This window comes from Tricharina praecox, assembly GCF_024521635.1.
Source record: "Tricharina praecox strain CBS 144465 chromosome Unknown BZA05scaffold_22, whole genome shotgun sequence".
NCBI lineage: Eukaryota > Fungi > Ascomycota > Pezizomycetes > Pezizales > Pyronemataceae > Tricharina > Tricharina praecox.
The window spans coordinates 512,781-539,603 of record NW_026250424.1 but is presented as its reverse complement, the minus strand read 5'-3'; the positions used below and the strand labels follow the sequence as shown (position 1 = coordinate 539,603).

The 26,823-nt window shown below is 54.6% G+C and overlaps 7 protein-coding genes across 7 annotated transcripts; 2 read left to right on the top strand and 5 right to left on the bottom strand.

The window, feature by feature from the left end:
• Window positions 1-742: 742 nt before the first annotated feature.
• BZA05DRAFT_131329 (RTC4-like domain-containing protein) lies at window positions 743-3,048 on the top strand. The gene is made up of 4 exons (XM_051478796.1): window positions 743-1,469; window positions 1,523-1,744; window positions 1,956-2,481; window positions 2,540-3,048. The coding sequence occupies exons 1-4, from the start codon at window positions 914-916 to the stop codon at window positions 2,865-2,867; spliced, it is 1,632 nt and encodes a 543-aa protein (XP_051337170.1). The 5' UTR covers window positions 743-913; the 3' UTR covers window positions 2,868-3,048.
• Window positions 3,049-4,434: 1,386 nt separating this feature from the next.
• On the bottom strand, window positions 4,435-6,916 carry BZA05DRAFT_405997 (CCAAT-binding factor complex subunit HapC). The gene is made up of 4 exons (XM_051484458.1): window positions 6,537-6,916; window positions 5,900-6,010; window positions 5,574-5,701; window positions 4,435-5,304 (listed from the first exon to the last, which is right to left on the bottom strand). Exons 1-4 carry the CDS (start codon window positions 6,712-6,714, stop codon window positions 4,927-4,929), a joined length of 795 nt encoding a protein of 264 aa, XP_051337169.1. The 5' UTR covers window positions 6,715-6,916; the 3' UTR covers window positions 4,435-4,926.
• Window positions 6,917-12,705: 5,789 nt separating this feature from the next.
• Window positions 12,706-14,504, bottom strand: BZA05DRAFT_405991 (Prefoldin beta-like protein). Its single transcript, XM_051484457.1, has 4 exons — window positions 14,245-14,504; window positions 14,054-14,144; window positions 13,369-13,561; window positions 12,706-13,091 (listed from the first exon to the last, which is right to left on the bottom strand). The coding sequence occupies exons 1-4, from the start codon at window positions 14,279-14,281 to the stop codon at window positions 13,059-13,061; spliced, it is 354 nt and encodes a 117-aa protein (XP_051337168.1). The 5' UTR covers window positions 14,282-14,504; the 3' UTR covers window positions 12,706-13,058.
• A 101-nt stretch (window positions 14,505-14,605) lies between these two features.
• On the top strand, window positions 14,606-15,188 carry BZA05DRAFT_405989 (cytochrome c oxidase biogenesis protein Cmc1-like protein). The gene is made up of 2 exons (XM_051484456.1): window positions 14,606-14,746; window positions 14,809-15,188. The coding sequence occupies exons 1-2, from the start codon at window positions 14,713-14,715 to the stop codon at window positions 15,015-15,017; spliced, it is 243 nt and encodes an 80-aa protein (XP_051337167.1). The 5' UTR covers window positions 14,606-14,712; the 3' UTR covers window positions 15,018-15,188.
• Window positions 15,189-15,300: 112 nt separating this feature from the next.
• BZA05DRAFT_420786 (uncharacterized protein) lies at window positions 15,301-16,848 on the bottom strand (the record flags this gene model as incomplete). Its single annotated transcript, XM_051485662.1, has 4 exons — window positions 15,301-15,675; window positions 15,709-16,285; window positions 16,660-16,679; window positions 16,831-16,848. The coding sequence occupies 4 exons, from the start codon at window positions 16,846-16,848 to the stop codon at window positions 15,301-15,303; spliced, it is 990 nt and encodes a 329-aa protein (XP_051337166.1).
• Window positions 16,849-18,925: 2,077 nt separating this feature from the next.
• BZA05DRAFT_438067 (GTP cyclohydrolase II-domain-containing protein) lies at window positions 18,926-20,742 on the bottom strand. Its single transcript, XM_051486475.1, has 3 exons — window positions 20,062-20,742; window positions 19,231-19,954; window positions 18,926-19,168 (listed from the first exon to the last, which is right to left on the bottom strand). The coding sequence occupies exons 1-3, from the start codon at window positions 20,541-20,543 to the stop codon at window positions 19,124-19,126; spliced, it is 1,251 nt and encodes a 416-aa protein (XP_051337165.1). The 5' UTR covers window positions 20,544-20,742; the 3' UTR covers window positions 18,926-19,123.
• Window positions 20,743-20,961: 219 nt separating this feature from the next.
• Window positions 20,962-25,834, bottom strand: BZA05DRAFT_405986 (uncharacterized protein). The gene is made up of 4 exons (XM_051484455.1): window positions 25,271-25,834; window positions 22,234-25,197; window positions 21,532-22,187; window positions 20,962-21,468 (listed from the first exon to the last, which is right to left on the bottom strand). Exons 1-4 carry the CDS (start codon window positions 25,643-25,645, stop codon window positions 21,165-21,167), a joined length of 4,299 nt encoding a protein of 1,432 aa, XP_051337164.1. The 5' UTR covers window positions 25,646-25,834; the 3' UTR covers window positions 20,962-21,164.
• Between the last annotated feature and the right edge of the window lie 989 nt (window positions 25,835-26,823).

The window sequence follows — 26,823 nt, the reverse complement described above, 5'->3', positions numbered from 1 at the left end:
GGTGGTGGTGCTGCACTCGAGCGGCGTGGTTGTTTGGTCGCCCAGCCGGCCCCCCCTCCCTCCCTCCCCCAGCAACTCCGGTGATAGGTGCTCCCTAAAGAAAGCCTGTTGATATCGAGTCGGATAAGAAGGATTTGCACCTGGGTTCACTCCTTTTGAATGCTCGATGACGTCAACGACTCGACGGGGATGCATGGCCATTCTTTTATCATACAAACTTTGCTTTTGGTGCTACCTATACTGCTACCTAGTATATCTAAAGTAGCTTTGGCCCACAGTTTGGCCTCACATCATCATGTGGGCTTACACCGCTGACACCGACTCTACATATCGGTTTACATACGAATCCGTCACGTCGATTCCGAATACAAGCACTTTGTGAGGCTCCGGGCGGCGACCGGAAAGTTCGTCGCGGCTAACCGTCCAGCGGCAATACATGCGAAAACCTCAGCGTATGGTGGAGCGGGCACCGGCTTTTATGTGATGTTTGTGCTTTGACGGACCGGGGTATCGATGCCGAACATTCCGAGTGATTGCATTTCAACGTAGCCATGCACGTACGGCATCTCATAGAAGATGCTCGGCCCGATATGCGGCGGAAGCGGGCATGGTTGTAATAGTATAGTTGCTGATATAGGGTTGCCGCGTCCGAGAGTAGCTTACTCTAACCAGCAACCATCCTGGCCACTTCACGCTCGACACTCCGACGCGACTCAAGTCTTCATCCACTCTCCCCCTCCCCCACACACTCTCTTCATCACGCTACCATTTAAACTCTAGTCACCCTCCACCCCCCCGCATTCTGTCTACAATCAATAGCGGCGAGAGATTGCCCCCCCCTCGTTCTACCCACCCTCGTTCCCCGTCGTCCACCGTTGCTTCCAGAGCCCCACCACGAAATCCGATACACAATATGCAAGAACCACTACAGCGGCGAGCCGGGCTGTCAGGCCGCTACAGCGGGAAGCTTCTCAAGAGTATCAATGGGGTATCGCGGGATGCCTACGACTCGTCCAAGGGGGGGGCAAGTGCGGCGCAAAACAAGCCCGACAGCAAGAAGGACGAATTCGTCCTCGACGAACTATCCTCTGACTCCGCGTCGGAAGCGGAGGTGTTCAAGCCGACGGACTTCACCACTCGCTCGCCCAGCAAGAAGACCAAGACCAACTTGGGTGCGGCCGGCTTGTCCCTTCACGCCACGTATTCGACCGACGACCTCGCGAAGCTGGATGCACCCGACATCTCGAAACCGCCGGTGTCGGTCAAACCGCGGAGTCGCCTACCGAGCGCCGAGCCAGAGTCTAAGAAGCTCAGCTTCAACGCAAGCAACTTTATCGGTTCGTGCGTTGCCGGCAAGGATAAAAACCAGGCGGCGGAGGATGCCTCGCGGACGGCCCGTGAGCCCGGCATTGGATGGAACGATGGTACAAGCCGCCGCAAACCTGTGCGGACAACCTACGGGTCCAGAGGTTTGTATTCCACGACACCGGCTCCCGAGGCTTCAAAACTTATGTTGAATTAGGCTATCTGGGGGCTAGAAGAAAGGTCGATACGAATACCAACGACAAACCGAGCAGAGCTACTTCCCCGGCCGTAGTCGTCATTGATCCGGTGCCCGCTAAGCCTCCCGCGGCGTCGTCCTCCGCCCCTTCCAAGGGAAAGTTACCGTCCGTCCCGAAGGTACGAAAGCTACCGTCCGCCGAGAAGGCGGGAAAGAAATCCATCACCCGTCCAAAGAAGCAAGGTGAGTGACCTTCGTAACCGAGAAAGTGGAGTTGCGGATGGAGACTGATAATCTACGCCGATTCGCACGTAGGTACAGCTACAAAAACGGCTGATTCCATTCCGACGTTCATAGACCCCAGGGCTGCTTACGGTACTCATTCCGGCGGTATCGTTGGGTGTCAAGGTTACGTTTATTGATATTTACACAGATATCGGTTCGAGAGGGATAGCCGTTCTTCCCAGCAGTGATCCATTAGCATCGTCTTCCCCTTCCAATCGTAGTGTGACATACGAATCGCTGGCGGACATTTCCGGCTTCCTCGAGTCGGATAGTGAATCCGCCAAGGACCTGACGAGAGGACTGGAGGTGTCCATCACTATCGATGGAGACGAACATGACTCGTGCAAGCTTTGTTCGTCCCCACTCCCGCCTGGATATCTGGACAAATGGACCCTCTCACGGCCCGTTAGGTTTGAACTGTGGGTAAAAATATGTCAAGACCATAAAGAGTTGGAATTTCGGGAGGACTGGACGAAGAAAGGATACCCCGACATCCAGTGGGAGGAGCTCCCAACCCGCATCGTCAAACACCTGCCGCAACTGAAAGATGTAATTTCCGAGAAGACCGAATCGCACTTCAGGTCCGAGTTTGCGAAACAGCTGGAGGACACGGCGGGACTAACGAGGAACCTACTGCGCCTGGAGCACAAGCTACCCTTCCCAGGCTACTACGGGCCCAGGGGTGGTGCAATCCTGTATGTTGATGGAACCATCTTCAAACACGGGTGTTACGGTTTGCTGACAGGATGCCAGAATGACGGCAATCACCGAACAGCTGGGAGAAATCGTCGGAAAAGCCGCCGCAAGTGACCGCCTCATCGCCAAGAGCAGTGTGAGTGCGTTCATCCAACACGTCCTCGTTCTGGAACTTGCCGTGCTGCTCATCGCCGACGACATGAGCGTGCGTAGCAAAACGGCACACAAGATTCTCGAGGACAGTCAAGATATCGGCGAGAAGCTCAATCCTGTGTCTGAACACCCCAAGGCCCTCGGTGATGACGAACAGTGGAGGGATATCAACGCTACTCAGAAGCCGCGGTCCAAAGTTGTCGGTGATGACTGGGAAGAGATGGACTACTGATGGAGAGAGCATCACTCGTTATCACTCCGGACAAAATCCTACCAACCCCTCTGATAACCTCCCCTTCCTATCATACGTCTCATCCATGAACTTCTCCACCGCCTCCACCGCCTCCACCGCCTCCACCGCCTCCACCGCCTCCACCGCCTATAGCGTCATATATATTTGTTCCCCGTCTCCGTCTGCTTCAGCTCGATTTTACCATTTATACTTTACTTTGCTACTATACTTTTTTTCTTTGTGTCCGCGCAATAGAGGGGGTGGGGGTGGGGGGTATGTACTGGCGTTGTTTCCTACCTGAATACGTATGTCTTTCTGATCTTGAGCATACGGTACCGGTTTGTTGTTTGGTTTGTTGTTTTTTAACTACTTAGAGGCGCATTGTTACTGCTGGGGAATTTGTTCATTGATCTGCGAGGTCTACGTGTGATACATAGAGTACTCCTGTCGATCGTGAAAGATGGTGGACTGTAGAGGTAGGTATACACAGGCACAATGGGGGGGCAATGGCATGTACGGTGCGGTGCTCTTCATAGGTAGATCTGTCGGCGTTACCGGTACCCTTGCCGCTCGCATTTCCCACTCACTCTGACATCCGAAACGGCATAAAGAGGGACCTAAACACTCAATCAATGCTCAAGGTATGCATAAATTCTCGCGTCTCCCATAAGTTATCACTCGCTCTCGCCCTCTCCCCCCCCCCCCGCAGGCTGCAGGCTGCACAATACTCTACATAGCAACATAGCATCGAGGGCGTGACGTTTCGGTGCCCGTGGCCAGTGGTCCGTGGTGGATTCACCCATCTGTATTCTATGCATACATACTTGCCAACCCACTTCCGAGTCTCGTCTACTCAGCGCCGCCAACTAGGTAGGTGGGTAGGCTACATATCCGTCGTGATTCCTCGGGGTTTCTCGGGGTGTAGTCTCATCCTCAGTGAGTGCGCTTATACCTAGTAGAGCGTGCTGTACCTAGAGTAGTAGTTGGCATGCTACATAGACGGCCGGCACAACCTTCTGGAAACGGACTACACTATTGCTTCCGAGCCTATTGCTTCCGAGCATCGGGTGCTATGTGATGACGTTGACGGACGTTGACGGGCGCCAACATAGTTGCGGGCCCGAGAGATTGGACTTGGGAAGCGGTGCCGGAGCCGTAGCCGTGGTTGAGGACGCCCGGGACCCCCCAGGACGGACCGGATCGATGGTTGCTGGACTGATGGTTGCTGGGCGGACCGATATTGCTGGACGGACCTATGGTTGCTGGACGGACTTTTGGGGCCCTAATACGATTTTCCAAGTAGGCTTGGATATCGAGACCGGAAGTCTGAAGCAATCCCGATTCCCCCCGCTCGCCGTCACCATCTATCCATCACCATCCATCACTATCAATCCATCACCATTCAGCTCTCCAACCTCTAGCCGGTAACGGTATAAATGCTCAGTGATATGGAAATGCAAGAATACAATATTACGTACGAGATATAAAACGCACCAACGAAACAACCAGCGGCACCAAAAAGAACCAAACAAACCAAACGAACGTCCCAGACCGACACCGATACACCTTGCACACCGCCCGTGAGGGCACTTTGCTCCTTCTATCCCGCCACCTCCCCCCCCACCACCACCACCACCACCACCACCACCTCCCATTTCCCCTGCCGAAACCAAAACCCACCCACCACCACCCAGCGACCGAACCATATATGATGTAGATAAGATTGAATAAAGTGAAAGACAAAAGAAAGGTGATGCAAAGTGTTTAGGAAACGACAAAAGACAAGGCATAGCAACAAAAGAACCAATGTTTGCAAAACAAGTTAAAGGAAATGTTGGCGACAATGTACACATACCGGTCCTCCAAACTTCCGTCCCCCCCGCCCCTCCCTTTCCCTTATCCTGCTGTTTCCACCTCCATTTCCATTTCAAATCCCATTTCCGTCGTTTCCACCCTCTGAGGTCCATTTTCGTATTCCTCCGTTCCCATCTGACCTCATCCTCTCCCATACAGTGAGGGCCTCTCAGATACACAGCGTCTCCGTCATCGTATGTACAGCCTAATAGCCGCCGCCGTTGCTGTCGCCGTTCCCCGCGACGTGCCCATAAACATTGGCGTATCCCGCATGTCCCTGCTGCTGCTGCTGAAGTTCCTCGGCTTCGAGCGGAGGCGTCAACGTCTGATTTGCGCCCCCCTCGGGTCCGTACCCTGCTGCTGCTGCTGCTGGAAGTGTTGATGCACCTGATGCTGCAGATGAAGATGATGGGCCGCCGGCCCCGGCAGCGGATGATGCGCCTGTTGCTGCATTTGCGCCTGCGCCTGCGGAGACACCATGTGCTGCTGCTGATCCGTATGCGGCTGCGGGTGCGCCTGGTGCTGATGTGGTTGCGCTGCTCCCCCTCTGCCCCCCCTCTGACTGGTTCCTCTGAGATTGCGACTTCCCATGCCAATCAATTGTCCATGTTCAACCTTTTGTACTATGCAATGCTTTGACGACAAAAATGAAATGATGCGATGTGTGTGGGAGTGTGTGTGAAGTGACGAAATAAAAATAAAATAAACGCACAGTGCGTGGGGCAGGGGGAGAAGAGGGGGGTTCTTTTTTTTTATTTTTTTATTTTTTTGGGAAGGATGGTGGTGGTGGGGGTTGGGTTGGGGTTGGATTGGGGTTGGGGGAGGAGGTCGAAGCCAATCGGGTCAACTTACTTCTCGATACTTTGCGAGGTATATTTTGAGAGCTTCCGCATAGTTCTCGAAGCCGAGCGAAGTCATGGCGAATAGAATATCCTCTCCATTCACAGTTTTTCTCTTCTCTTGTTGGCATTTTTCCGATGCTACGGTTCGCCACGTGCGGAAGAAGCCGATTCGTCAGTTACTCGTCTCTTAGCTGCATGGCTGAACCCAGTTGGAACAGACAGTTGCAATCGATCTCGACATGGATAGGGAACGTCGCAACACCACCATCCACCCTTCGAGATGTACGATGGCTACATAGAACGCGGAGCCGGATGAGATGGAAGGCAATCGCTTACCTTCGCTTGTGATGAACGAAATGAACTCGCTCACGCATTCTTGCATGCACTCTTTCGCCTCCTTTGCGATTTTGGCATTTTCTGGCAACGCCGTTTTCATGATACGAGCAACTGGAGCGAAATTGCGAATATCAGTATCGGATAGCAATTGCGGATCCGTCGATTTCTCGGTCTCGGCGGGGATGAGTGCGGGCATTGTCGGAACCGCTCGTTTTTGCGACGGGGGGAGGGGGAGGAGAGAGAAGCGGGGGAGCGGGGGAGCGTGGGAGGGATGATGGTATGCGGGGAAACGCCGAGATGCGGTTTGCCCGTGCAGTGACAGCCAGCCAGCAGCAGCGGCAGCAACAGCGGCAGCAGGGAGCACAGCTATAAAGGCGGCCCAGGAGAAAACCGGCACTCCGAACGACTGATTGGTAGAAAGGGGTGTAGAAAAACAAAAATAGAAACAGCGATAGGCAGGGCTGGTCCAAACAATAACAGAATGCCTGCTGTGGCACGGGTATATAAGAAGAAAAAAAGGGTTGTGTCGAGAGTATTTCTTCCCCGGAAAAAGGATCGTCGATAGTTGCAGCACACGCTGGAGGGGGGGAGGGAATCGCAGTTGCAGACGCAATGGGGTAGATGTAGGGGAGCTCACCATTTGCTATGGGTAGCCATCTGTCCTGCTCTTTGACCTCGAAATCAAACACAGGCTGTTGCTGGGATGCGTCTTGCTGGTTTCTTTCCATGTGCTCCTGTTGTTCCTGTTCGTCAGGTGACTGGTCGTGTTCTCCGACTTCAGCGTCCAGGTCCTTTGGGGGAGAGGCCGACATCATGTAGTGTTCACAGATTTTAGCAGTTCCTGGAGAGGATTTGCTGTTGCAGGAAGGATGGATTTGGTTGACTGGGATCTGCTGGCCAGTCTATTCGCTGGCACGACACGTCACCTCGATTGGTGGTGGTATTCGTGCAGAAGACGGGCTGTCTGGGCTCCCGGGACCAGTGTGCTGGGAGCGAAGGTTGGGATGGGGTGGAAGGGGGGGAGGGTGGAGGGGGGGTGGGGGGGAGTGTGCAGGAAGCAGGCCGGAAGTTGCGGTGGCTGTTGCGTGTATACAGGAACCACCGATACAACTGCGAAAAACAGATTACTACCCGTAATGGCAGTGATGGGGCGGAGGATCTGGGCGGAATAACGTGTGAGTGCGTGCAGATTGCAGCTGCAGCAGCGCACGGCAGACAGAAGAGCTAGGTAGCTAGACCACGCCGACAAACAGCCAGCGACAACGATGCAGCAGCAGCGAACGGCAGGGCAGGGCAGGACAGAGAGAGCGTGAGTGAGTGAGTCTGTGTGTGTGTGTGCGAGGTGTGTAAGTGTGCAGGTATTTGCGTGCGAGAGAGAGTGTGTGGGGGAGGATGGGTATTTGCTGGTGGTCCTTGTTTTTTTCTTCTCCGTATTATTTTTTCGGGGATGCCAACGTTTCCGCCTTAGCACACAGCAGCAATAACGGCAGCGGCAGTAGCAAAACCGGCAGCAGTAGCGGCAGTAGGAGAAGGGATGAGCGGCAACAGCAGATGTGTGCGTGTATGCGTATGCGTGTGAGAGAAGGGTGGGTGGGTGGGTGGGAGGAGTGGTCGGAAGGACTAGGCAGCGATGCACTGGGGCTGAGTTGTGGGGGGATGAAGGTGTGTGGAAAGGTGGGAGCGGTGGGGCGATATTGGTGGTAGTGGTGATGATGGTAGTGGCAGTGGCAGTGGAGTTGTTGTTATTGTTGTTGTTATTGCTATTGTTGTTATTGTTGTTATTGTTGTTTTGGCGGGTTATACTCTGACGTTCAGTGGCGATGCACGATGACCACAGTTCAATGCAGCAGCTACGCGTCTCGGTGCGTGGGGACAGATTCGCCCGAAGATCAATCTGATGGGAGGGTAGGGGTTGGATTTGGATTTGGCTGGTTAATTAATTCGACTTGTAAGGTGTATAGAGCTGTTGCCGCAAAAGAATAGATGGCACCAGTCTGTCGGGCGTAACAAGGCAGTCGGGGAGGGGGGGGGGGTGACGCTGAACGAGGATAGTGGTGGTGGTGGTGGAGGTAGTGGTGATGGCCGGAGTGTGTTGGTGTGTTGTTGGTGTGGGTGAGCGGGAGCGGGAGCGGCGGAGCGGGCGGATGCGGGAGCCTTCTCTTCCTCCGTGCAGTGCGATGTGCGTGCTTGCTGTACGTGCTGTACGTGCTGTGCGGCGGTGGGCGAGCTGAGTGACCGAGTAAGTACGGACTTGGTTACTGGCCGGCCGACTGGCAGAGTGATGGACGGACGGGCACGATTGACTGGTGGCGGTGGTTGGTGGTTGGTGGCTATTGTTGTTGACGTTGACGTTGATGGATGGTTGGAGAGGAGTTGTGGGAAACGCGACTGAAAAAAAAAAGCCCGTGTCCGGTCAGAAGAACACAGGAGTACTACTACAGGCGAGAGCGAGCGAGCGAGTTCGCCAGTTCCAAGCTACCCAACTCTGTCTGTGGCGTTGCGGCTCTCGCACACGTCTTTCTAGCTGTCCAGGGTTGTCTAGCAAAGCAGGAGTAGAAGATGTAGCTTTTCGGCCGCCGCGGCTGCGTGCGTCGGGGATCCTTCGGTGGCCCGTCCCTGTGGGGTTTTTTCACTCTCCGTCCTGCCTTCCTACTCGGTCCCACCCTTGCAGTGGCTTGGGGCGACCGGCAGTCAGCAGCAACAACAGGCAGATCGGTTTGATTGATTGGTCCCAGAGAGCCAGCAAGGAGAACGGGCCTCCCGAAACAGTCGGGCCCGAACGAGCGTGCCGGTGAGTGATGGCCGTCTCGGCGAGCTACCAACTACTAGGTGCTCTACTCTATACCGTGCCGAATCGGAGGGAGCGGGAGAAGGGACGGGGGAGAGTTCTTCGGGAGAGCGGCCGGAAGTAAAAACACAGCAAGGCAAAACCAGCAAGAAAGAAACAGATCCGCTGAGCATCGGCATCCGACTCCCCTACATACTCTCCGAACATGTGACCGACCGATCCTTCGGATGGGGTGCCCGAAGAGAAGGAGAGGCTGGGAGCCGGACATGAATGAACGAATGCCATGTCTTGGGTGGCTGGTCCTGCTGGTCCAGTCGTCTTGTGAAACAGCAACACGGCTGTACTGTGATGATCCGCGGCCAGGGTCGATGGGAGCGGGTGCTCCTACCCACCTACTCGCTCGTGTTGCTGTCACCATCATTCGAGCGCTGGCTGACGCCGCCCAGATTCGTTCGTACTACGCGCGATGGATGGATAGATGGACGGACAGGCACAGGCACATCCTGCCCTGCGCCCCCAGAGTTCCCGTGCAGCACATCTGTCGCATTTCATCCAGCCCGATGGCCACCCCAGCTGCCACGAGGAAATGAAAAAGCCGACAACTGAGACGGCTGTTCTCTGCTTCACTCGTACGTACCGGTACCTTCGTCCCCGATCCGATTTCGCGGCGCGTGCATCCATCTTCATGTTCCCCCATGCCCTCATACCCCCATGGCCCACGCCTCGTGCCTCATGCCCCAGATGTCTGCCACCACGGCGATATCGATAGCCATGGCGAACCTTGACGCTGGAGAAGGCACTCTAGGTAGGTACATGCATCGCCAGGCCCTGGTGGATGCATGCTCTACATACGCACTCTGCTCTGGGTATGTGTACCGTACCTACCCCGTTGACCTGTACGTCGATGACTATGGGATGCGAGCGTGACGTCGGTGCGCTAGCCATTCAGAATGCTGCACTCTGCACTGCTGCGCTGCTGCATTGCTGCATTGCCCATGGCCAATCCCATCTCACTGCGCCAACCTCGTCCATCGATTCGGCATCGGGGAAATCACCACCCCCTCAATTTCCAAAAAATAAATACACCGGAATTGGATGGATGGAATGTTTATACGCATTTCGTTTTCATCTCACCGGCGAGATGGATTGGAGGCGGATGCAAGGCCGCTCGATGGATGGCCAGCACAACAACAACGGCTCAATCTCCTCCAGAGGCAACCAATTTCCCTCGGTCCAAGCCGACCGACCGACAGCGGCGTCTCTGGAGCTCTATGCGCCGAGAGCGCAGGATTCCCCCACCTTTGTACCGCACTTACTCACGTACTAACTAGTGCCGTACATGCGCTGAGCAGACTGCATTGTTAGTTAGGGATTGCTCGTGGATGGCATCTCCCTGTGCCTTGGCCGGGCCACATCCAGACAGCTGTCATCTGCTCCGACTTGTCCGCACTGGGGATGAAGTTACCGAGAGTGACCCCACGACATCGCAACTCGGATGTACCCTACACCCAGAACACACTCTTCATCTATGCAGCACAATATCCGGTCTCACGTTCATGCGCGCAATCTCGAACTCGACTTGCTCGGCCATCCCCAAGAGTACCCAGGCCAGTACATCTTACCCAGGTAGGTATGATGTACCATACTCTACATACACACACGCACGGCCGCGGCTAGCTCCATTCTCCAGGCCTATGTATGATACATACCGTACCTAGTATCTACCCCGACGACTCGGGTCGAACCGCACAGAACTGTCGATCGGTACATGAACTGAGGGCACCACGGAGGTCCGACAAGCCCCGGCGGGCTCACTTTGGTTACTCCTTTCCATTTCCAACACCCCAGCCAGAATAACTTCCGCCCACGGCCACGGCTGCGTACTTCTCGAGTATGTACATACTTCATACACACATTCAGCTGTTCCTTACGGATATGTTGTGTGACTTGGGCTGGATGGACACACACACGCTGCTGTATGTACGGTAGATACATGCTCTACTGGCCAATCGATCTCCCGCCACGAGATGATTATGTACTAGTTTATACTATACACCAAGCCAGCAGGCAGGCCGACAGATTGACAATCGTGAAACATGTCTCACAGCTGGCATCACATCACGGTGAACGTCATGCAAGCTAAGGCACACTACCCTCTCTCTGTGCACAGCCCTGTGAGTGAGTGAGTGAGCCTTCATGAGTGGCTCTGTCTGTTCGTGGTTGCCGGTGCCAGTGGGGGGTTGACTGGTTGGTCGGGACCGTCGACGTGCGTATGATATGTGTGGGGTTCACACACCGCAAGAAAGAAAAAATCCCCCCTCTCCCCCCTCCCTCCCCTCCCCCCGAGACCGGGGAACATGGAAGGCGACCAGTCTTATCGCAGCGGGAAGGGGCTGTCGATCGTTTCCTGCAGCCAGACAGCCAGCAGTCGCATCAGGACCAGCAAAACAAACGCCACGGAGCCCTGGATCTGGATTCCCATGCTCCAACGATCCAATCATTAGGTATCAACCATCTCCCGCTCGAAATAGAGTAAACACGGTACATCTGCACCACCACCACCACAACAACCAGACGGAGAGAAAACAAAACAAAACAAAACTTACTGACGCAACAACAACAAAAACAACAAAGCCTTCGGCCTTCGGACAGGAGCCGTGAAGCGAAACTCTACTCTGCTCTGCTCTGCCCGGTCCTGCTCTGCCCTGCCCGGTCTTACTCTGCCCTGCCCCCGCAAAACGCATAAAAATATTTTTTCTCTTTTCGTTTGACAACGCATCAACCCACCAGCAACTCCAGCAACCAGCAGCAGCTCCAGCATCCAGCAACCAGCAATACGCAATGCGCAACCCGAAAGACAAAAACTAAAAAAACTTTCACCATGCCGGAGAAAAAATATCATTCCTTAGGCCAACGGGATACTGGACGGAGCCGGACAGGGAGAAAAAAAGGAAAAGAAAAAGAAAAAGAAAACGTTATCTAGAGTGCATCCCACGAGGCTGCGACCGCCGACCGGAACAACGTCATCCCCCCACCCCCGTCCGGGGCTGAGAGGCATGGGGTCGACGTCGACACCGATTTCCCCATGGCATGCTATGGTATGGGATGCGCAGTGGGCACACTCTATTCCGCTGCTCAGACAGACAGACAGACAGGCATACAGACAGACAGACAGGCATACAGACAGACAGACAGGCATACAGACAGACAGACAGGCATACAGACAGACAACTCACGCCCTCGACACTGGACAGCCTCCCCCACTCCCTCCCCACATACTCTACGATTTCCCATAGGGTGGCATCGACGTCTACTCTAGAGTAGTGAGAGCATCCCCCCTCCTCCCCCCCCCCCTCCTTCCATTTCTTCCCGCCCGCCCCTCCTCCTCCCCCCCTCCTCCTCCTCCCCACCTCCTCCTGCCTCCCTCCTCCTGCCTCACCACGCTGTATGTGTTGGATCGTGGTTCGCGACAGGCACACACTCTACATACCGGTATATCAGCTCTGCTTCTGCTCAGCTCTACTCGTACAGGGTGACAGGCGGCCGGATTCGGTTTGGTTATTCACCACTCTAGAGTAGTGAAGTCTAACCCACATAGGATACACATAGGATACAGGGCCCCACTCCAGAGTGCCCGAGTTCGACACTCCCGGCGGCCAATGATGCCCATGGTCCATGGTCCCCGGCACCCCGCAATATAACTACTAGTACGGACCATTGTTCTAGAAGACTCGTAGAACTCTGAACTACATACAGAGCCATGTATGAATGTATGTATGTACAGAGATTTCCGCGGCCAATGGTGGGTGATACCTCACTCTGCAGCAGCAGCAGCCTGCAAGAGCTACTTAGGTAGGTCATACTCTATTTTCCCTTCTCCATCCACCAGCACAGCGAGATGTGGTGGTTTCAGGATAGATGGTGCTTGCTGGGCCTGCTGGCTGGCTGGCTGGCTGGCTGGCTGGTCGGTCGAAGCAGCAGCAGCAAGGATCTTTGCGCCCCTGCGCAGCAAGCAAGACTGCTGCTACTCCTGCTGCTGCTGGTGGTGTGCCATTTCTTCGGGTTTCTTGTAGTGTGTGTGTGTACTCTATGTATGTGACTACTTTACAAGTGACGTCCGGATTGGGGATCGGACTGGTATCACTGTAGATCGCAGCGGGCCAACCAGCTCAGATGTTGGTTAGGTAGGTACGGAATCTGGATTCCCAGCAGCAGTGCCTGATCTGCCTGCTCTGCCTAGCCAGCCAGCCCTGCCTGTGCCTGTATGCATGTACAACTGTACTCTCTCTCTCGTACGGAGCAAAAAAACGTAGTGGTATTCATCATTTTCCAGACCGCATCCCGTAGTAGAACAATATTATCATCGGATCATTATTGCTGCACGACCTGGATGTTGTTCTTGGTCTAGATAGAGTAGACAAACGTCAAAAGTCAGTAACCATGTTTCGACTGGGGGCCCGCGGGGGGGGGGGGGAACTAGTAGCTGCGGATGTGGATGAAATGATCGCCAGGAAATTCTCCGAAGAGAGAAGACTTCTGTTTGTGGTGCGTGTGCCTTGCATACACGACACAGTCATGTGTAGGCATCGCACACCACTACAGAATGTCGCCGGGAATCCCCCTCTAGACCACGAAGCAAACGAGTACGGGAAGTGGGGGGTAAGAAACAAGGCGCTCGTACCTTCCAGTTCTCCATCTCCTCCTGTTTTTTCTTGTATTCCTTTACGAAGCCCTCCAGCACATTTTTGAGTCCGTCGGCATTCGTTTGCAAGGCAGGTATGACGTCCTCGACCGTTCGCTCGACAAGAACTCCGTTGATCAGACGGAAACACTTGCGGTCCTTTGGCACCGGTCCGAGGGTTTCGAGTACGAGCCTGGGAAAATACAACGTGGTTACGTTAGCCAGTGATCGATGAAGGCTATCCGACCAAACAGAGTGATGGTGAAGAAAGGAAAAGTAAAAGTAAAAAAAAGGCACTTCCGCATCTCCCCACCCACACCCACCACACCCACACCCAACCATTGTAACTATTAGCACCCCTCCTGTTCGGATGAAAGTGTATGTATGTATGTGTGTGTGTAATGGTGGGTGGGTGTGGCGCGGCATTCGCGGCGGCCGGTGGTGTCGGCGTCGATGGCCAGTGAAACGCTGCAGCTGCGCTGCCAGCGCGAACCAAGCATAGTTCCTCGCATATACCCCACCACCCCTCCAGATGAAAAGAACATTCCAGAAGGAAAAAATGGGATGGCCGATTGCGTGTGTGCGTATGTGTGTGTATGTGTATGTGTGTGTGACACATGGGGGAGGGGGGGGAGAGGGGGGATGCATTGATGATAGAATTCTGCGGACGAGGAGGACGACGAACTTGTGCTCCTCTGCTTCTTGCTCCACGTCGCCAATCTTTGATGCGAGCTGTTGCAGTGTGCTCTTGTAATTGCTGTACTGATTCTGCAGCTCTAAATTTTTCCACATCCTCCGAGGAAAAAAAGTTAGCCCTCCGTCGCTGTGTTTTACGGATCCAGGAGTGACGGTGGTGGTGAGTGAGTGAGTGCATACCTTGCTGGCGCCGCGCTGCTGCCGCCTGTGTGGCCATGCTTTCTTGCTTGATGTGGTCGATGTTGTCTTCGGGGCGGGGCAGAGTCTGGGGCGCACCTGTCGGGGGTCGGGGTCGGTCGGTCGTGGGTGTTGGTGTTGGCTGGCTGGCGGTGTGAGGTGTAAAGGTGTGATGATGATGCTGATGATGATGCTGCTGCTGATGATGCTGATGGTGGTGGTGTGTGGTGTGTGGCGGGAATGAACAACGCGGGGCAGAAGATCTAGAGCCGGAGCTTACCCCTGTGCGGCTCCTCCGCTGGCCCCCCCAGGCATCCTAGGCTAGTTAGCTTTGCTTCGTTGGTGGCACAAGGTCCAAACATCCGGTCTCACCACACCTCACCTCACCTCACCTCTCACCCCACCACTTCCCCACCACCGCGAACAACACCCCCCCTTCCCTCCTCCTGCTCAGGTACGACGACGGCCACGATGCACCCACATCTCCACACCAAGGACAATCGAGGTTCGTTACCCTCTCGCTCTCCTACCACCACTTCCTTCGCCAGCAACTCACGGGACTACCAGGATGCGAGGACGTAATGATCGCCCTCGACGAGTGCCATGCCCGCGGCTTCCTCTACAAGGCGTCAGGCATGTGCAACCAGGCGAAGCGCGACGTCACGAAGTGTCTGCGCGCCGAGCGTATCGAACGCACGAGGAAGAACCGCGAGAAGGCGAATGAGAAGCGCCAGGAGACTGTGCAGATGTGGAAGGACATCGATAAGAATTCATGAGTCCGAATGGACGTGTACTGCGAGAGGTGTATGATATCAATTGATGGCAGTCTGAGGCTAGGTCGGTTGGAAAGGCTGCTTAGTTAGACTACGGTATTAGAGAGTGTACGATGGCGTGAAAGGTATTACTTTCAATTCGATTCCACTCAATCGTAATAGTGGCTTGTAGTATCCATTTTGCCATTCCGCGAAATACTCTACCAAACTTCTAGTCAAAAAGACAAAAACGCCGGCCTTAACGCCCCATTCCCTCTACAGACCAAAACGAAACAAAGCACCCATCCTAGACGAGGTAAACCCACCAACCCACAACAGCCGCGATTCCCGCTCCAAAGGCGACTTCCGGCCTGCCAAACCTTGATGTCTTGACGACCTCGTAGTTTTCAAGAACATAGCTCCGGTTCTCATCGGAACCGAGTTCGAACTTATCGCACAGATCCTCCGTAGCGGTATCCCGCTCGCACATCATCGACAGGTAACCAATCTCCCCCGTCTCCAGCAGCGTATGGATTATTGTTCCCAGCACGTGCGCTGCGAAGCCCCACCGGCGCATATCCGGCACGGTGTAAAGGCCGAGGAGGCGCTTCCCGCCGCTGCCGCCGATCGCAGTGCTTGCCAGCCACGCCACGGAAACAACCCGGCCCGCGTGGAAGTACGCCTAGATATCATCCGCGCCCGCACAGCGGCCCACAAAGTCTACGGGAACCGCGGGGTCGTCGTCGCCGAACATGTCCAGCAACGTCTCGCAGTAGTATTGATTATCATCCGCAGTGACCTGGCAGACCTCTGGGACCGGTTTCGGGACGCCGGCGAGGTTGGCCCCTGGGAACAGCACGGTGGCCGTGTACGCCGTTCGAGGGGAGGTGGAATACTCGGTCCGCTTGAAGAAACAGGAGGAGGTCTCTTCCACGCTCTTGCGGTGGGCGATCGCCTGCGCGAGCGGACCAGCCAGCCAAGCATCGCCCACGAACGATGTCGGCAGCGGTTCGTGGCGATGCCCCAGCGCGTCGACGAGCGACTCGCAGTGCTGTAGTACGTCGATGTGGTCAATCGGGACGTTGGAGTAGACCCCTACATCGAGACTCGTGGAGGTCTTGATGAGGAAGAGGTGGAGCTTTCCGTCTAGGGAGGTGGTGTAAAGAAGGAACTCCTGGAGAACGGGAGGCTGGCCTGTGAGGTACTGCCGGAGGAGGGCGAGTGGCTCGGAGTTCTGCCAGGTTTGGACGAGCTGGGTGGAGGTTGATGTGAAGAAGGATGAGGGGGTTGCGCTGGATGGGAGGTTAGTGATGGGGAGCGGAAGCGGGGAGTGGGAATTGCTTGTAGGTGACTTTGATCTGTGACATGATTGTTGGATTGGAATGCGAGTACCGGGTGCGATTGTGTGCTTCAAACTCTTTTTGACAAAAACAATGACTCTTCAAAGTTTGAAGCAAGAAATCAAAGCCAGGTGAATGCCAATTGTGACGAAAATTGAACCAGTATACGAGGAGGAAGACGGTCGATTTTTGCTCTTGTGTCGTGTCGTGTTGGAAACAATGGGAGGAAGGAAAGCTGTGATTCACAAGCAAACAAGATCATCGTACATGTGTAGGGCATTCTCCTTCATCTATGACCTCTACGGGGGCACACATAGTATACGCACGCATCGGAGGGCTTTTGTAGCTCGTGTGTAGGTATTAAAAGTCATTTGGCACATATTTCTATCCTTAACTTAGGTAGGCAGGCCACCTAAACGCGGCCATATTCGTGGGACGGTGGGAGTGCTGAGGTGGGGCGAATCCAACCCAACCCCCTCGTCGATATCCACAGGTACCGTAAGATTCGGCGACATCACGGTGGGCTCTCGGAGATAACGATGTTCTATTACTCGAGCTTGAGAGTAGATACACGAAACACGGATTCAACTGGGTGTCGGTCTGTTTCGGCGTTGATTGCACACGACCTGCGCAGATTATGGTAATTCCCCTGGTGGGAGCGGAGTGTTATTTTTGGTTTAGTCATTGATTGCACATGGCCTAGCTAAGTAGATCATGGCAATATCGTGAGAGCGGAGTGGGTGGGTTGGGTTGCAGAGGAGGGGGAGGGGCGGCTAGCACAATGGCGCTTCCAACGGCTATGTAGACGTTCAATTCGCGTCCCTCGTTACGGCCTTCGAACTTCGAAGCCCTAGCTGGCCTCGCCTGGTGGCGAATTGTACATACATCAGTTATCAGTGACCGGTGATCGCACCGCGTGATACTAAAGTTCTCCGAGATCTGTGGGACCGCGCTAGACCGCTAGACAGCGGCACCTGCTGTGCTGTATGTAACTACCGGTATATTGGACGAAGCGGAAGCGGAAGTGGAACGAGCAGACTCCAGAGTGCGATGGGTAAGGGCGAAGTGTGCTGTAAGTGCTGAGGTATGAGGTAGGAGAAGATATGTATGAGAAGGTCAGTAAAGATCTGTGTATAGTAGTATGGTTGCAGTCCCCGGTTCCAAGGTAAACACCATGTCGCCAGACCCTCCAACGGTTAGTCGGTTCAAATGGGAAAACTGGTTTAAACAGTTCAGTTCTGGTTGATTTTGTTCCTGGTTCAGTTGGGAACAGAGGCTGTCAGTTCCCAGTTGGTTTAGGTAAGTCTAGCAGTTGTTCCCGGGAAAACTGGCAGAACTGTCAGTTCTGCCAGGGCAGCCAAAGTGGGCGAGATAGGTTCCCATGATCACGGACAAAGCGATAGAAGATGAGTACAGTAAAAGTTCTGAATTACTACCTACTCTGATGCTACCTACTACCCATGGGAGCACGGCGATTGAACCTCTTGATACTCTCCAGAGCTTCAACACTCTCGGTACTTAGGGAATGTGGATTATCAGTAAGAATCATGTTGCACTCGGAGAATAGTTGTTCAACCTCAGCCGACATGACTAGAATAGACAGAATGTTGATCGCCATCCGGCTGAGGTTAGGAAAACGTCGTTTCTGGCGCGGTTCAAGCCACCATTCGATCGCAGCAGGACTGTTTCGAACATTCCATTCGACAAACAATGAATAATATGCAGTCCTGGAGTTCATCAACCGGCGACGTCCTTTGGGCGCTGGGTTGACAGTAGCGACTGGCTGGTGGGTTGTAGGCGGTTGGCCGGAGGGTTGGTGGTGGCGACGGGGTTTTGTCCAGACTTTTAAGCCTCACTGAACTGGTGGGACAAGCAGTTTTCCCAGTTCAAAACTTCGCAGTTGGTTCTGTTTGCCAGTTGGTTCAGTTCACTACCCCCCAACAGTTGGTTGGTCCGGAAATACCCCCGGTTTGTTACCAGTTCGAACTGTTGGAGGGTCTGCATGTAACGGAATCTATAGTAGAGGCCAGGAGATGGAACACCCCATTCAATCCATACAACCCATTCAGGGCGAGCTCGCAAACAACTCCCGGGGGAGTATGAGGAACACCCTCGACAGCTCAGTACCGGTATGAGACAGCTCAGCAGGAGACAGAGAAACGCCGGCATACATACATACGGATGCCTACAGGCAACAGGCAACATTGTGGAATTATCGGTGGTAACGATCCGAAGCGGCGAAGCACCGGGATCATCGTTGGTCATTCGCCTCGGCACCCGCCGTCATCCGGTCTGAAGGGCGACGGGCCGCGGTACGGTTTCCGTCGATGTTGGTGTCGGCTCGGTTTCGGTGACGGATAGCGGATAGTGGGTACTGATAGTGATAACCCGGTGGAGGGGCGTGTTGAGTGCTGTGCTGTGCGTCGGGTGGGTGACAACTCGGCTCGGCAGGGCAGTCTTATTTTACGGATGTTTGTTCATATTACGGATGTCCACCTACCACCCGTTCCGTATTACGGATGTCTACCCGCCGCCCACCCCGGAACTCAAACACACCTCAACACAAACTATCACTCGTTCAGAATTTCAGATACGGAGACAGAATTCATTTTTTCTATCCGACAAGCAATGTACGTAGGTAATGAAAAATCAGAAATCAGAAACTACAGAAACTACGCCAGATAACGCCCGGTATACACGATAAACAACCCCAATCGCACTCAAAAAAAAGCAACAAAAAGCAAAAAAGCAAGGTGGACTCCGTTTTAGTATTGAGGATATGAAACCGAGCTAGTGTCCTTCGGGCATTGACAATAGGTGGCCCATCTGGGTGATCTTCTCACTCGTTAGCACGGGGAATGTGGATGATGGGGGGGGGGGGGGGGTGGAGGACAAACCTTGGTCTTGAGGTATTCACTGACTTCCTTGCCGGTAACACCACCCTTCATGTTCTTCCACGCGAGGGGGATCATGGGTACCCTCTCGACAACGGTGACCTCCTTGTTCATGCCTTCGACAGCAGCGATCTTGTCGGGATTGTTGGTGAGCAGCCTGATCTCCGAGAGCTCCAGATCCCTAATGATGGCAGTCGCGAGACCATAGCTGCGAGCATCGGCGGGATGGCGCAACAAGAGGTTTGCTTGAACAGTGTCGTTGCCCAGATCTTGAAGATTGTAAGCCTTGAGCTTCTCGCCGAGACCGATGCCACGTCCCTCCTGGCGCAGGTAGACGATGGCTCCGCCGGCCGGATCAAGCGACATCAGACGTGCAGCCTCGTCGAGCTGTTCACCACAGTCGCAACGCGCGGACCACGCGATCTCTCCCGTGTAACATTCAGAATGAATGCGGACCAATGGGATGTTCTTTTGCTGCTGTCCGTCGGCGGGGGATGGAGGCGCGGTAGCCGTGGTGTCTCTGCCCGTCGTATCCTTGCTAGTCATACGTCCGGGATGTAGACGACCGGTATAAGCGCCGCGGATCATGCGGTCCATTTCCGTCTCTCCCGGCCGAGGCTCATCGAGACTCTTGGATCTGATCTTGTCTCCGAATACTATGGCAAGGTGCTCTTTTTGATCGATATTATTCTGGTATAGATGAAGAAAGATCTCTGACCCGTTCGTGCTTTTTTAAGAGACACTGTCAGCATTGAGAGTCCTGTGCAGGAGCATTGAGGGTGTAGGGTAATGTGTCGCGGGTATAGGCCGGAAGTCAGGAACTCAAGAACTTACGTCGGTATCCTGGCGCGCACTATGCACTGGACATTCGGAAGCTCTTTCATCAGTTTCTTGGTGACCTCAGTAGGCGCATTGTGGTCGACCGGAATTCCTGGCTGCGGGCCGAGCATTGGCGTTCCGGGCATCGACGTAGCAGGAGTGAATGCGGGGCTGATGATGCTAGGAACAGCTCCACTGCCACCTGGAGAATTGCTTCCTCCCCATCCACCTTCGAGAGAGCGCAATGACTCGGTGCGCGACATGGGAGGAGCTGGGGAGGGAGAGAGGTCACGCGCACTGATGTAGCCGGATCCGAATAGCTGGGGCATCGGGGATATGAGGGAGGGCATAATGTCTGGCGAAGTAGGTTGTGAGGTTGCAATGAGGCGCCGTACTAAAGGTGAGGAAGGCGGTAGTGGAGGAGTATCAGAAGGAAGAGGAGGAGGGAGGAGAAGGTCGTCTGGGGACGGATTGGGGTTCTCGGTCGCGGGCGGCATCCTCGGTTCGAATGTGCTGTCAGCAGCAGCTGGGTCGAGTTTGTGTGTGGGGTGGGGTTTGCGAGGGATCTCTTTAGGAAGAAGATCGGGGATTAGTATTCTTGGTAAGAGGGGAGAGGTGCACCACCCGCCACCCTAGCGGAGTTATCGCTAGCGCGTCGGATTATGTACGCCATTAGTGGCCAATTGGTAATTCAATTAAAGGTACGGCTATTTTTTTGCTGCAGAGGAGCCTATGGAACCATGGCGAAACACCGACAAAAAGCCGACGGGCTAGCATGGCGGGGGTAACTATCGCATACATCTGTCTTATGTCATCTTCTGGTAATTTCTGCTCATGTAGCTTACAATCCCATCATCGAGCAGGGCAAACTGACAATGCACGCGAGCAGTTCCTCCATTCATATCCACATATTTACGGTCACAAAGTTACTCTTTTCGGGATGTCTCTTGAAATCTTGTTCAAAGTGTTTTCAAGCTAGTCAAAAAGACGGGATAATTCCACGTGATCGACCAGCTTTCCGATATCAATTTCTAGAGTACACATGACTAAAGTAAAAAAGATGCTATATCCGGTACGTGACGAAAAGAAAGAAAGATATCCGCTACGTGACAAAAATCTTACGCAGCTCCAGCACCTCCACGTCCGCCGACCGAGTTCAAGCTCTGCAGAGCCTCGGCCGACAGAGTGAAGTTGGGCAGTTCGCGCTCACCCTTGCCCTGCGGCTTCGGCAGGAACCCAATCGCTGTCAGGTACGCAATGTAAACACCCATGGTCTCGACACTAATACCCGCACCTTGCGACCAATCCTCCTTAGTCCACTGCGCATCCTTCTTGAGCGAGATGACCGCGTTTGAGTCGTCGAGCTCCGGCGCCTTGGAGCCAGATGGGAGATCGTCAAGAACGAAGTGCAAGAGCGGGAACCTACGAATTCTCCGTTAGAACCAAACACAACTGAAATCAACGGAAATACCGGTGGAAACTCACAGAGCATTGTCCTTGGACTCGCCCATGACATAGTTCTCAAGGGCCATGCGCCATGGAATGTAGTCGACCGTCTTGACATCGTATCCGTACGTAGCCAAAGTCCCCAGGAACTCGTTCATCCTCAACCGCGGGTGGCCCGTAACCTGAGCGACAGCCAGTGGCGCAACCGGGGGAGAAACCGCACATGCCACGACAACGCGGGCAACGTGGTCCACAGGAACCATATTGACGGTGTTGTAGATATCAGGCATCTGGCCGAGCTGGGCGCAACCCTTGAGCATGCGCATCAGGAAGTCATCGGTGTTGATAACACCAGTCTGCGAATCACCAGTGATGTATCCGGGTCTGATGACGCATCCGTCGAGACCGCGGCGGCCTGCCTCGCGAACGAGGTACTCACCAACCCACTTACTCTGTCCGTAACCGGTTCCGAGACCGGTAGCAGATCCTTCCAGATCATCCGACTCGGGAATACCAGCACCGCCGGCTTCGAGGATGGTGTCGGAAAGGCGGACGAAGTGGTCGGTATCCAAGACGGAGGTTGACGACACAAAAGCGAATGACTTGGGCTTGCCCTTGGCGCACAGCGCCAGCGCATCGATAGTTCCTTTGACGTTGGCTGGTCGAAGCTTCGAGTAGGGGTAGACCCAGTGAACCTGAAAAAATTAACACGTCTGTTTATCGTGATTTTGATGACTTTACCTGAGCTCCGTTGTGAATAATGACATCCACCTCCTCGGCGACCCTCTCGAAGTCCTCGTCACTCATTCCGAGCTTGTCCTCTCCCAATGAACCAGTCACGGCCTCGACCCTGCTACTCCAAGCCTCATCCCAAACACCGTAGGCCTCGCAACTCTTCTTGACACGGCTCAAAGCCTGTGCGGCATCGGAAGCTCGGACATGGGTAATAACCTTCTTGACCTGAGGATTGGTGCGCTTGAGAAGCTCGCGCAACAAGTATGCACCCAAGAATCCGGTTGCACCAGTGAGGAACACGGTGACACCACCAGAGATTACCACATCGCGCGACGGCAGGTACTTCTCTGAGAGTTCCTTGGCCAGTGCGCGGGCATCGCCCGCATAGTCTTCAACCTTAGACTCCTCCTCGGCCGTTGGTACGCCGGTGCCGATGTTCTGGATGCCGATGTCGTTATCACCACCGGTCCTGATCCTGTCGATCTCCGTTGCCAGACCACCGAGAGTTGGGTGCTTGAAGATGGCGCCCAGAGCAATATCTGTCACGAATCTCTTCCGAATCTCGAAAATCATGCGGGTAGCAAGAATCGAGTGACCACCGAGATCGAAGAAGTTATCGGTCAATGCCAGTTCCTCCGTAGCGTGGGGTAAGAGGCTCTGCCAGATGTCCTTGAGCTGTTTCTGAACCGGAGTCAATTGCGGTACACCAGTATCGCCATGGTGAACCTTCCTGCGGCGGGCGGCGGCAGCAATCTGTGCGGTATCGGGGAAGGGAAGTGCTGGCTTGTCGACCTTGCCGTTGGGGTTCAATGGCAGTCTGGTGAGAGGCACAACCACGGTAGGAACCGCGTACGAGGGCAGACGCTTCTTCAAGTATCCCTTGATCTCGGTAATCAATCGACGGTACCTTCGGAGACCTTGGACGATCTCGTCTCCCTCGGCACCTTCCGTAGACGTCTCGTCGGCGCTGACGAGTCCATCGAGGTCCTCCGATTGCAGAGGCACGACATACGAAATCAGTGTAGGCTCCTCGTCCTTGTCCCTTCGGACTAGAGTGACATTCTCACGCACCAACGGGTGCTGAGACAGATGTGTATCGATCTCACCCAACTCGATGCGGAAGCCACGGATTTTGACTTGATCGTCGGCACGTCCGCTACATTCGACGTTACCGTCGGGCGTGTAACGGCCAAGATCTCCAGTCCGGTACATCCGGTCACGAGGACCAAAGTAAAGCTCCCTCCATTGCTCTCCGTTGTTGACGTCCTTCGCCTTCCACTCATCCTCTGACACAAACCAGTTGCTGATAAACTTCGTAGCGGTCATCTCCGGAAGCCGTAGGTAGCCCTCGGCCAAACCACCCGCTCTAACGTAGATTTCACCGATCTCGCCGACACCACATACCTGCTCGCGGTTGTGTCGGTTTACCACCAGCAGCTGAACGTCAAGCATACCCTTTCCGGCCGCAATGACGTCCTTCTGCGACTGGGAGAAGGTGGGGTCGGCGTTCAGAGAAGGAACCTCGAAGTAGGAGACAGCACGTTGTGTTTCGGTGGTTCCGTACATGTTCACTACGGCAACATTCCGTGCGAGTTTCTGCAGTCGCAGGCAGTCACGCTTGGTCAGGATATCGCCGACAAAGAACGCATGGTGCAGCGACGGGATGGAGCGTTCCGCCTGGGCGGAGAGTAATTGACCCATGGCAGGTGTCAAGTGAGTGATGGTAGCTCCGTTCTCGTCCATCCATTCGGCAAGTCTACCGGGGGTTCCAATATCATCAGCGGTCGGGACCAGCAGCCTGGCACCCAAGAACAGCGGTGTGAAGATGTCGCGCTGAATCGGATCGTGAGCGATACCGCTCAACATTGTGAACCGGTCGTTCTCCGACAGCCCGAACGTCTCCGCCATCCAGGGGAAGTAGTAGGTCAAACTGAAGTGACGACCTCGAACACCCTTAGGGATACCCTCACTGCCAGAAGTAAAACTGAGAGTGGGGTTGGAGTCGGGTCCCACAATGACACCAGTGCCTTGGGACTTGAGAGCAACCTGCTCGGCAAGCACTTCCACGCCCTCGACCTGACCTCCAACAAGGCTGCCATCGTCCTGGATAGCCAGGGCGGGGACTTCCGTCAGGATGTGCAGCTCGTCCAGGTAGTCGCGCACAGTGCTTGCAAGCTTGCCAGCCTTCTCAATGACCACCAGGGCCCTTGGCTGAGCAACCTGAAGGTAGATGTTCTGCCGAGCAGGAGGGTATGCGGGATCGATCACTGAGAACGTCGCGCCCGCCTTCAAAACACCCATGACCGCCACCACGAGATCAACACCCCTGTAGGCATAGACCATGATGACATCTCCCCTCTTGATGCCCTTGGCCACAAAGTGATGCGCAAGAATATTAGAAGCCTCGTCAATCTGCTGGTAGGTAAACACGCGCGTCTTGCTGTTCGAATCGTGGATATCGGCAGTCTCGACCACGCACTCCCGGCCAGGGTGCTTCTTGGCATTCGCGGAGAAGATGTCGTGGATGGCACCGCGGAACTCGCCCCAGTGAAGATCCCGAGTTGGGTCAGGAAGGATCTTCTTCTGCTCGGGAGTCATCAACGGAATGGATCCGCACTCGATGTGCGCGTCCGCAGCGCCCACTTGCACGATCTGCAGAAGCTGGTCCACCATGGTAGCAATACGCTTGGTCGAGAATATCCGCTGATTGTAATGCGCGCTCAGTGTGATTTCGGGAATTTGCGGCACGTATCGCAGACTTGCCGACTGTGGTGGGGCGCTGATTTCGACGTAGATACTGAGGTCCGTGTTCAACTCGTTCGACGAGAGGAACTGCTTGGAGGGCGCATCCGGCGCATGGTAGAGGGAAATGTTGAAGAGGCGGGGAGGCTTGGGCGCCTTGGACTTGGTCTGGAGGTGGCGGATCAGGTCCAGAAGAGGGACCGAATCAGCGGTACCTTCGGATTCCAACTACGTGGGGCAGATGTCAGCAGCATACCCGCAAACAGGCTTGGTGCGGGGTGGTGGGGGTGGGCGCAAGGACATCTCTGATGGTCGACAGCAAAGAGTCGAAGGTAGTCTTGGGATCAATTGGCAACCGGAGAACGAAAGGTTCCTTGCTCTCGCCGGAGGTTCCAATCGAGATATCTTCGTCGCCAGTCAAGCGAGCAGCCAAAACCGCGAAGGCCGCAAGCAGCACGGTGAAGGGAGAGACGCTGTTCTTGCCGTCGAGGATCGACAACTTCAAGAGGGCAGTTCGGGCATCCTCTGGCAGAGTCACCGAGTGTACAGCTTCGACGATTCGGGTTCCCTCTGTAGGTCTGACGTAGTCGGTGGTCAGGGACTGGGTGGTGATGGAGCGTAGACGCTGCTCCCAGCGCTCAAGGCGGGCTTCGAGGGTGCTGTCTTGAATCGCCATGTTCGATGGGGTTGACCGAGCTTCCGGACGATTCTTTCGCGGACGAGGCGTTTATAAGGGGGTCACGAACTCGTGGAGGGGGAGGTTGTTGAGTCATGGAAGGATGTCTCAATGAGCTCGCCATTATTCGTTTATATTTTAAAGCTTTTTTTTTTTCACTCAACACCACCATGGCCGGCGACCCCACAGTTGGAATTGGGTTTACAGCCGCAGAGTCGCAGACACCAGACCCCGCAATTATCCGACGGCATGCTCATGTCGTCAGCTTCCCTCATCTAGCCGAGGGAGGAATAGACAATATGAGAACCTCAAGGCGAGGTATGAGGGATCCATTACGAAAGTCAATTTCGGTATGCAAACAACATGGCATGAGGATTGAGAGGTGAAGCATAAATTTGGTGAGAATCGAAAAAGCAAAACCAACACAAGCATCCCACCACCACCAGCCATCTCCGTAGACAGCCCGCCCCAACCACCCGCGTTCCTGCTTTCCACCCGTCCCGCTCGCAGTCAGTAAAATCCCTTTCAGCTGGAGTGTTGGCGACTGACCTGAAGGAAAAAAAAGGGGGGAGGCGCTCCCGTCAGAATAATCGGAATCGAATTATGCCCATCCCCGATCAGCCTCCGAAGAGACATCCCGGGAACGGGCACGCTGTGTATTGCACTAAGATGGCTTCATCCACAATCTTCGCAAGAGCTTCCACAGGGTGACCTCAAAGCCACCACCTCCGAAGAGGCGGCGGAACGAGGGCCCTTGATTTTCTGATGCCCGTTGCAGACGTGAGTCACGCCAGGCCCTCGCGGGCGGCCAGCAGCTCCCTCGAAAGAGCACTGCCGGTGCGGTGCTTGAAGATTCCTCCGAATTTCTCATGTGCAAAAAGGGTGACACGAACTTCCGTGAAGAAGAAGTGTCGGTTTGTGGCACAGAAACACAGCCTTGACAGGAGCGCCTACCGAGAAGAAGAGGAGAAGAAGTGTGAGAGGTCACGACTAAATAGTGGTTTTCGCGTCGGCGAAACTTTGCCAAGCCACTAGTCAACCAATTACACGCGCGTCTCGTGAAGTCACTCGCGAAGGCACTTGCACTTCCACATAAAACGACCCTCCCATCCACCACTCCACCTCCTGCTCTTTTCTTATCTTCCACCGTCTTCTTTGCACAACACAACACAGCTACC

What these genes read in the sequence shown, in the direction of transcription:
- BZA05DRAFT_405991 (XM_051484457.1), bottom strand. Translation starts at nt 14,281, where the DNA reads ATGGCCACACAGGCGGCAGCAGCGCGGCGCCAGCAAG. An exon ending in AGCAGCGCGGCGCCAGCAAG is followed by an intron (nt 14,145 to 14,244) that starts GTATGCACTCAC and finishes GGAAAAATTTAG; the next exon opens with AGCTGCAGAATCAGTACAGC. An exon ending in AGGAGATGGAGAACTGGAAG is followed by an intron (nt 13,092 to 13,368) that starts GTACGAGCGCCT and finishes TACTCTATCTAG; the next exon opens with ACCAAGAACAACATCCAGGT.
- BZA05DRAFT_131329 (XM_051478796.1), top strand. Translation starts at nt 914, where the DNA reads ATGCAAGAACCACTACAGCGGCGAGCCGGGCTGTCAGGCCGCTACAGC. An exon ending in GACAACCTACGGGTCCAGAG is followed by an intron (nt 1,470 to 1,522) that starts GTTTGTATTCCA and finishes ATGTTGAATTAG; the next exon opens with GCTATCTGGGGGCTAGAAGA. An exon ending in CACCCGTCCAAAGAAGCAAG is followed by an intron (nt 1,745 to 1,955) that starts GTGAGTGACCTT and finishes CGAGAGGGATAG; the next exon opens with CCGTTCTTCCCAGCAGTGAT.
- BZA05DRAFT_405989 (XM_051484456.1), top strand. Translation starts at nt 14,713, where the DNA reads ATGCACCCACATCTCCACACCAAGGACAATCGAG. An exon ending in CCACACCAAGGACAATCGAG is followed by an intron (nt 14,747 to 14,808) that starts GTTCGTTACCCT and finishes CGGGACTACCAG; the next exon opens with GATGCGAGGACGTAATGATC.
- BZA05DRAFT_405997 (XM_051484458.1), bottom strand. Translation starts at nt 6,714, where the DNA reads ATGATGTCGGCCTCTCCCCCAAAGGACCTGGACGCTGAAGTCGGAGAA. An exon ending in ATGGCTACCCATAGCAAATG is followed by an intron (nt 6,011 to 6,536) that starts GTGAGCTCCCCT and finishes ATTTCGCTCCAG; the next exon opens with TTGCTCGTATCATGAAAACG. An exon ending in TTCGTTCATCACAAGCGAAG is followed by an intron (nt 5,702 to 5,899) that starts GTAAGCGATTGC and finishes GGCGAACCGTAG; the next exon opens with CATCGGAAAAATGCCAACAA.
- BZA05DRAFT_405986 (XM_051484455.1), bottom strand. Translation starts at nt 25,645, where the DNA reads ATGGCGATTCAAGACAGCACCCTCGAAGCCCGCCTTGAGCGCTGGGAG. An exon ending in TGCTGTCGACCATCAGAGAT is followed by an intron (nt 25,198 to 25,270) that starts GTCCTTGCGCCC and finishes TGCCCCACGTAG; the next exon opens with TTGGAATCCGAAGGTACCGC. An exon ending in GAGTCCAAGGACAATGCTCT is followed by an intron (nt 21,469 to 21,531) that starts GTGAGTTTCCAC and finishes GAGAATTCGTAG; the next exon opens with GTTCCCGCTCTTGCACTTCG.
- BZA05DRAFT_438067 (XM_051486475.1), bottom strand. Translation starts at nt 20,543, where the DNA reads ATGCCGCCCGCGACCGAGAACCCCAATCCGTCCCCAGACGACCTTCTC. An exon ending in GTGCGCGCCAGGATACCGAC is followed by an intron (nt 19,955 to 20,061) that starts GTAAGTTCTTGA and finishes CTCTTAAAAAAG; the next exon opens with CACGAACGGGTCAGAGATCT. An exon ending in GTGAATACCTCAAGACCAAG is followed by an intron (nt 19,169 to 19,230) that starts GTTTGTCCTCCA and finishes ACGAGTGAGAAG; the next exon opens with ATCACCCAGATGGGCCACCT.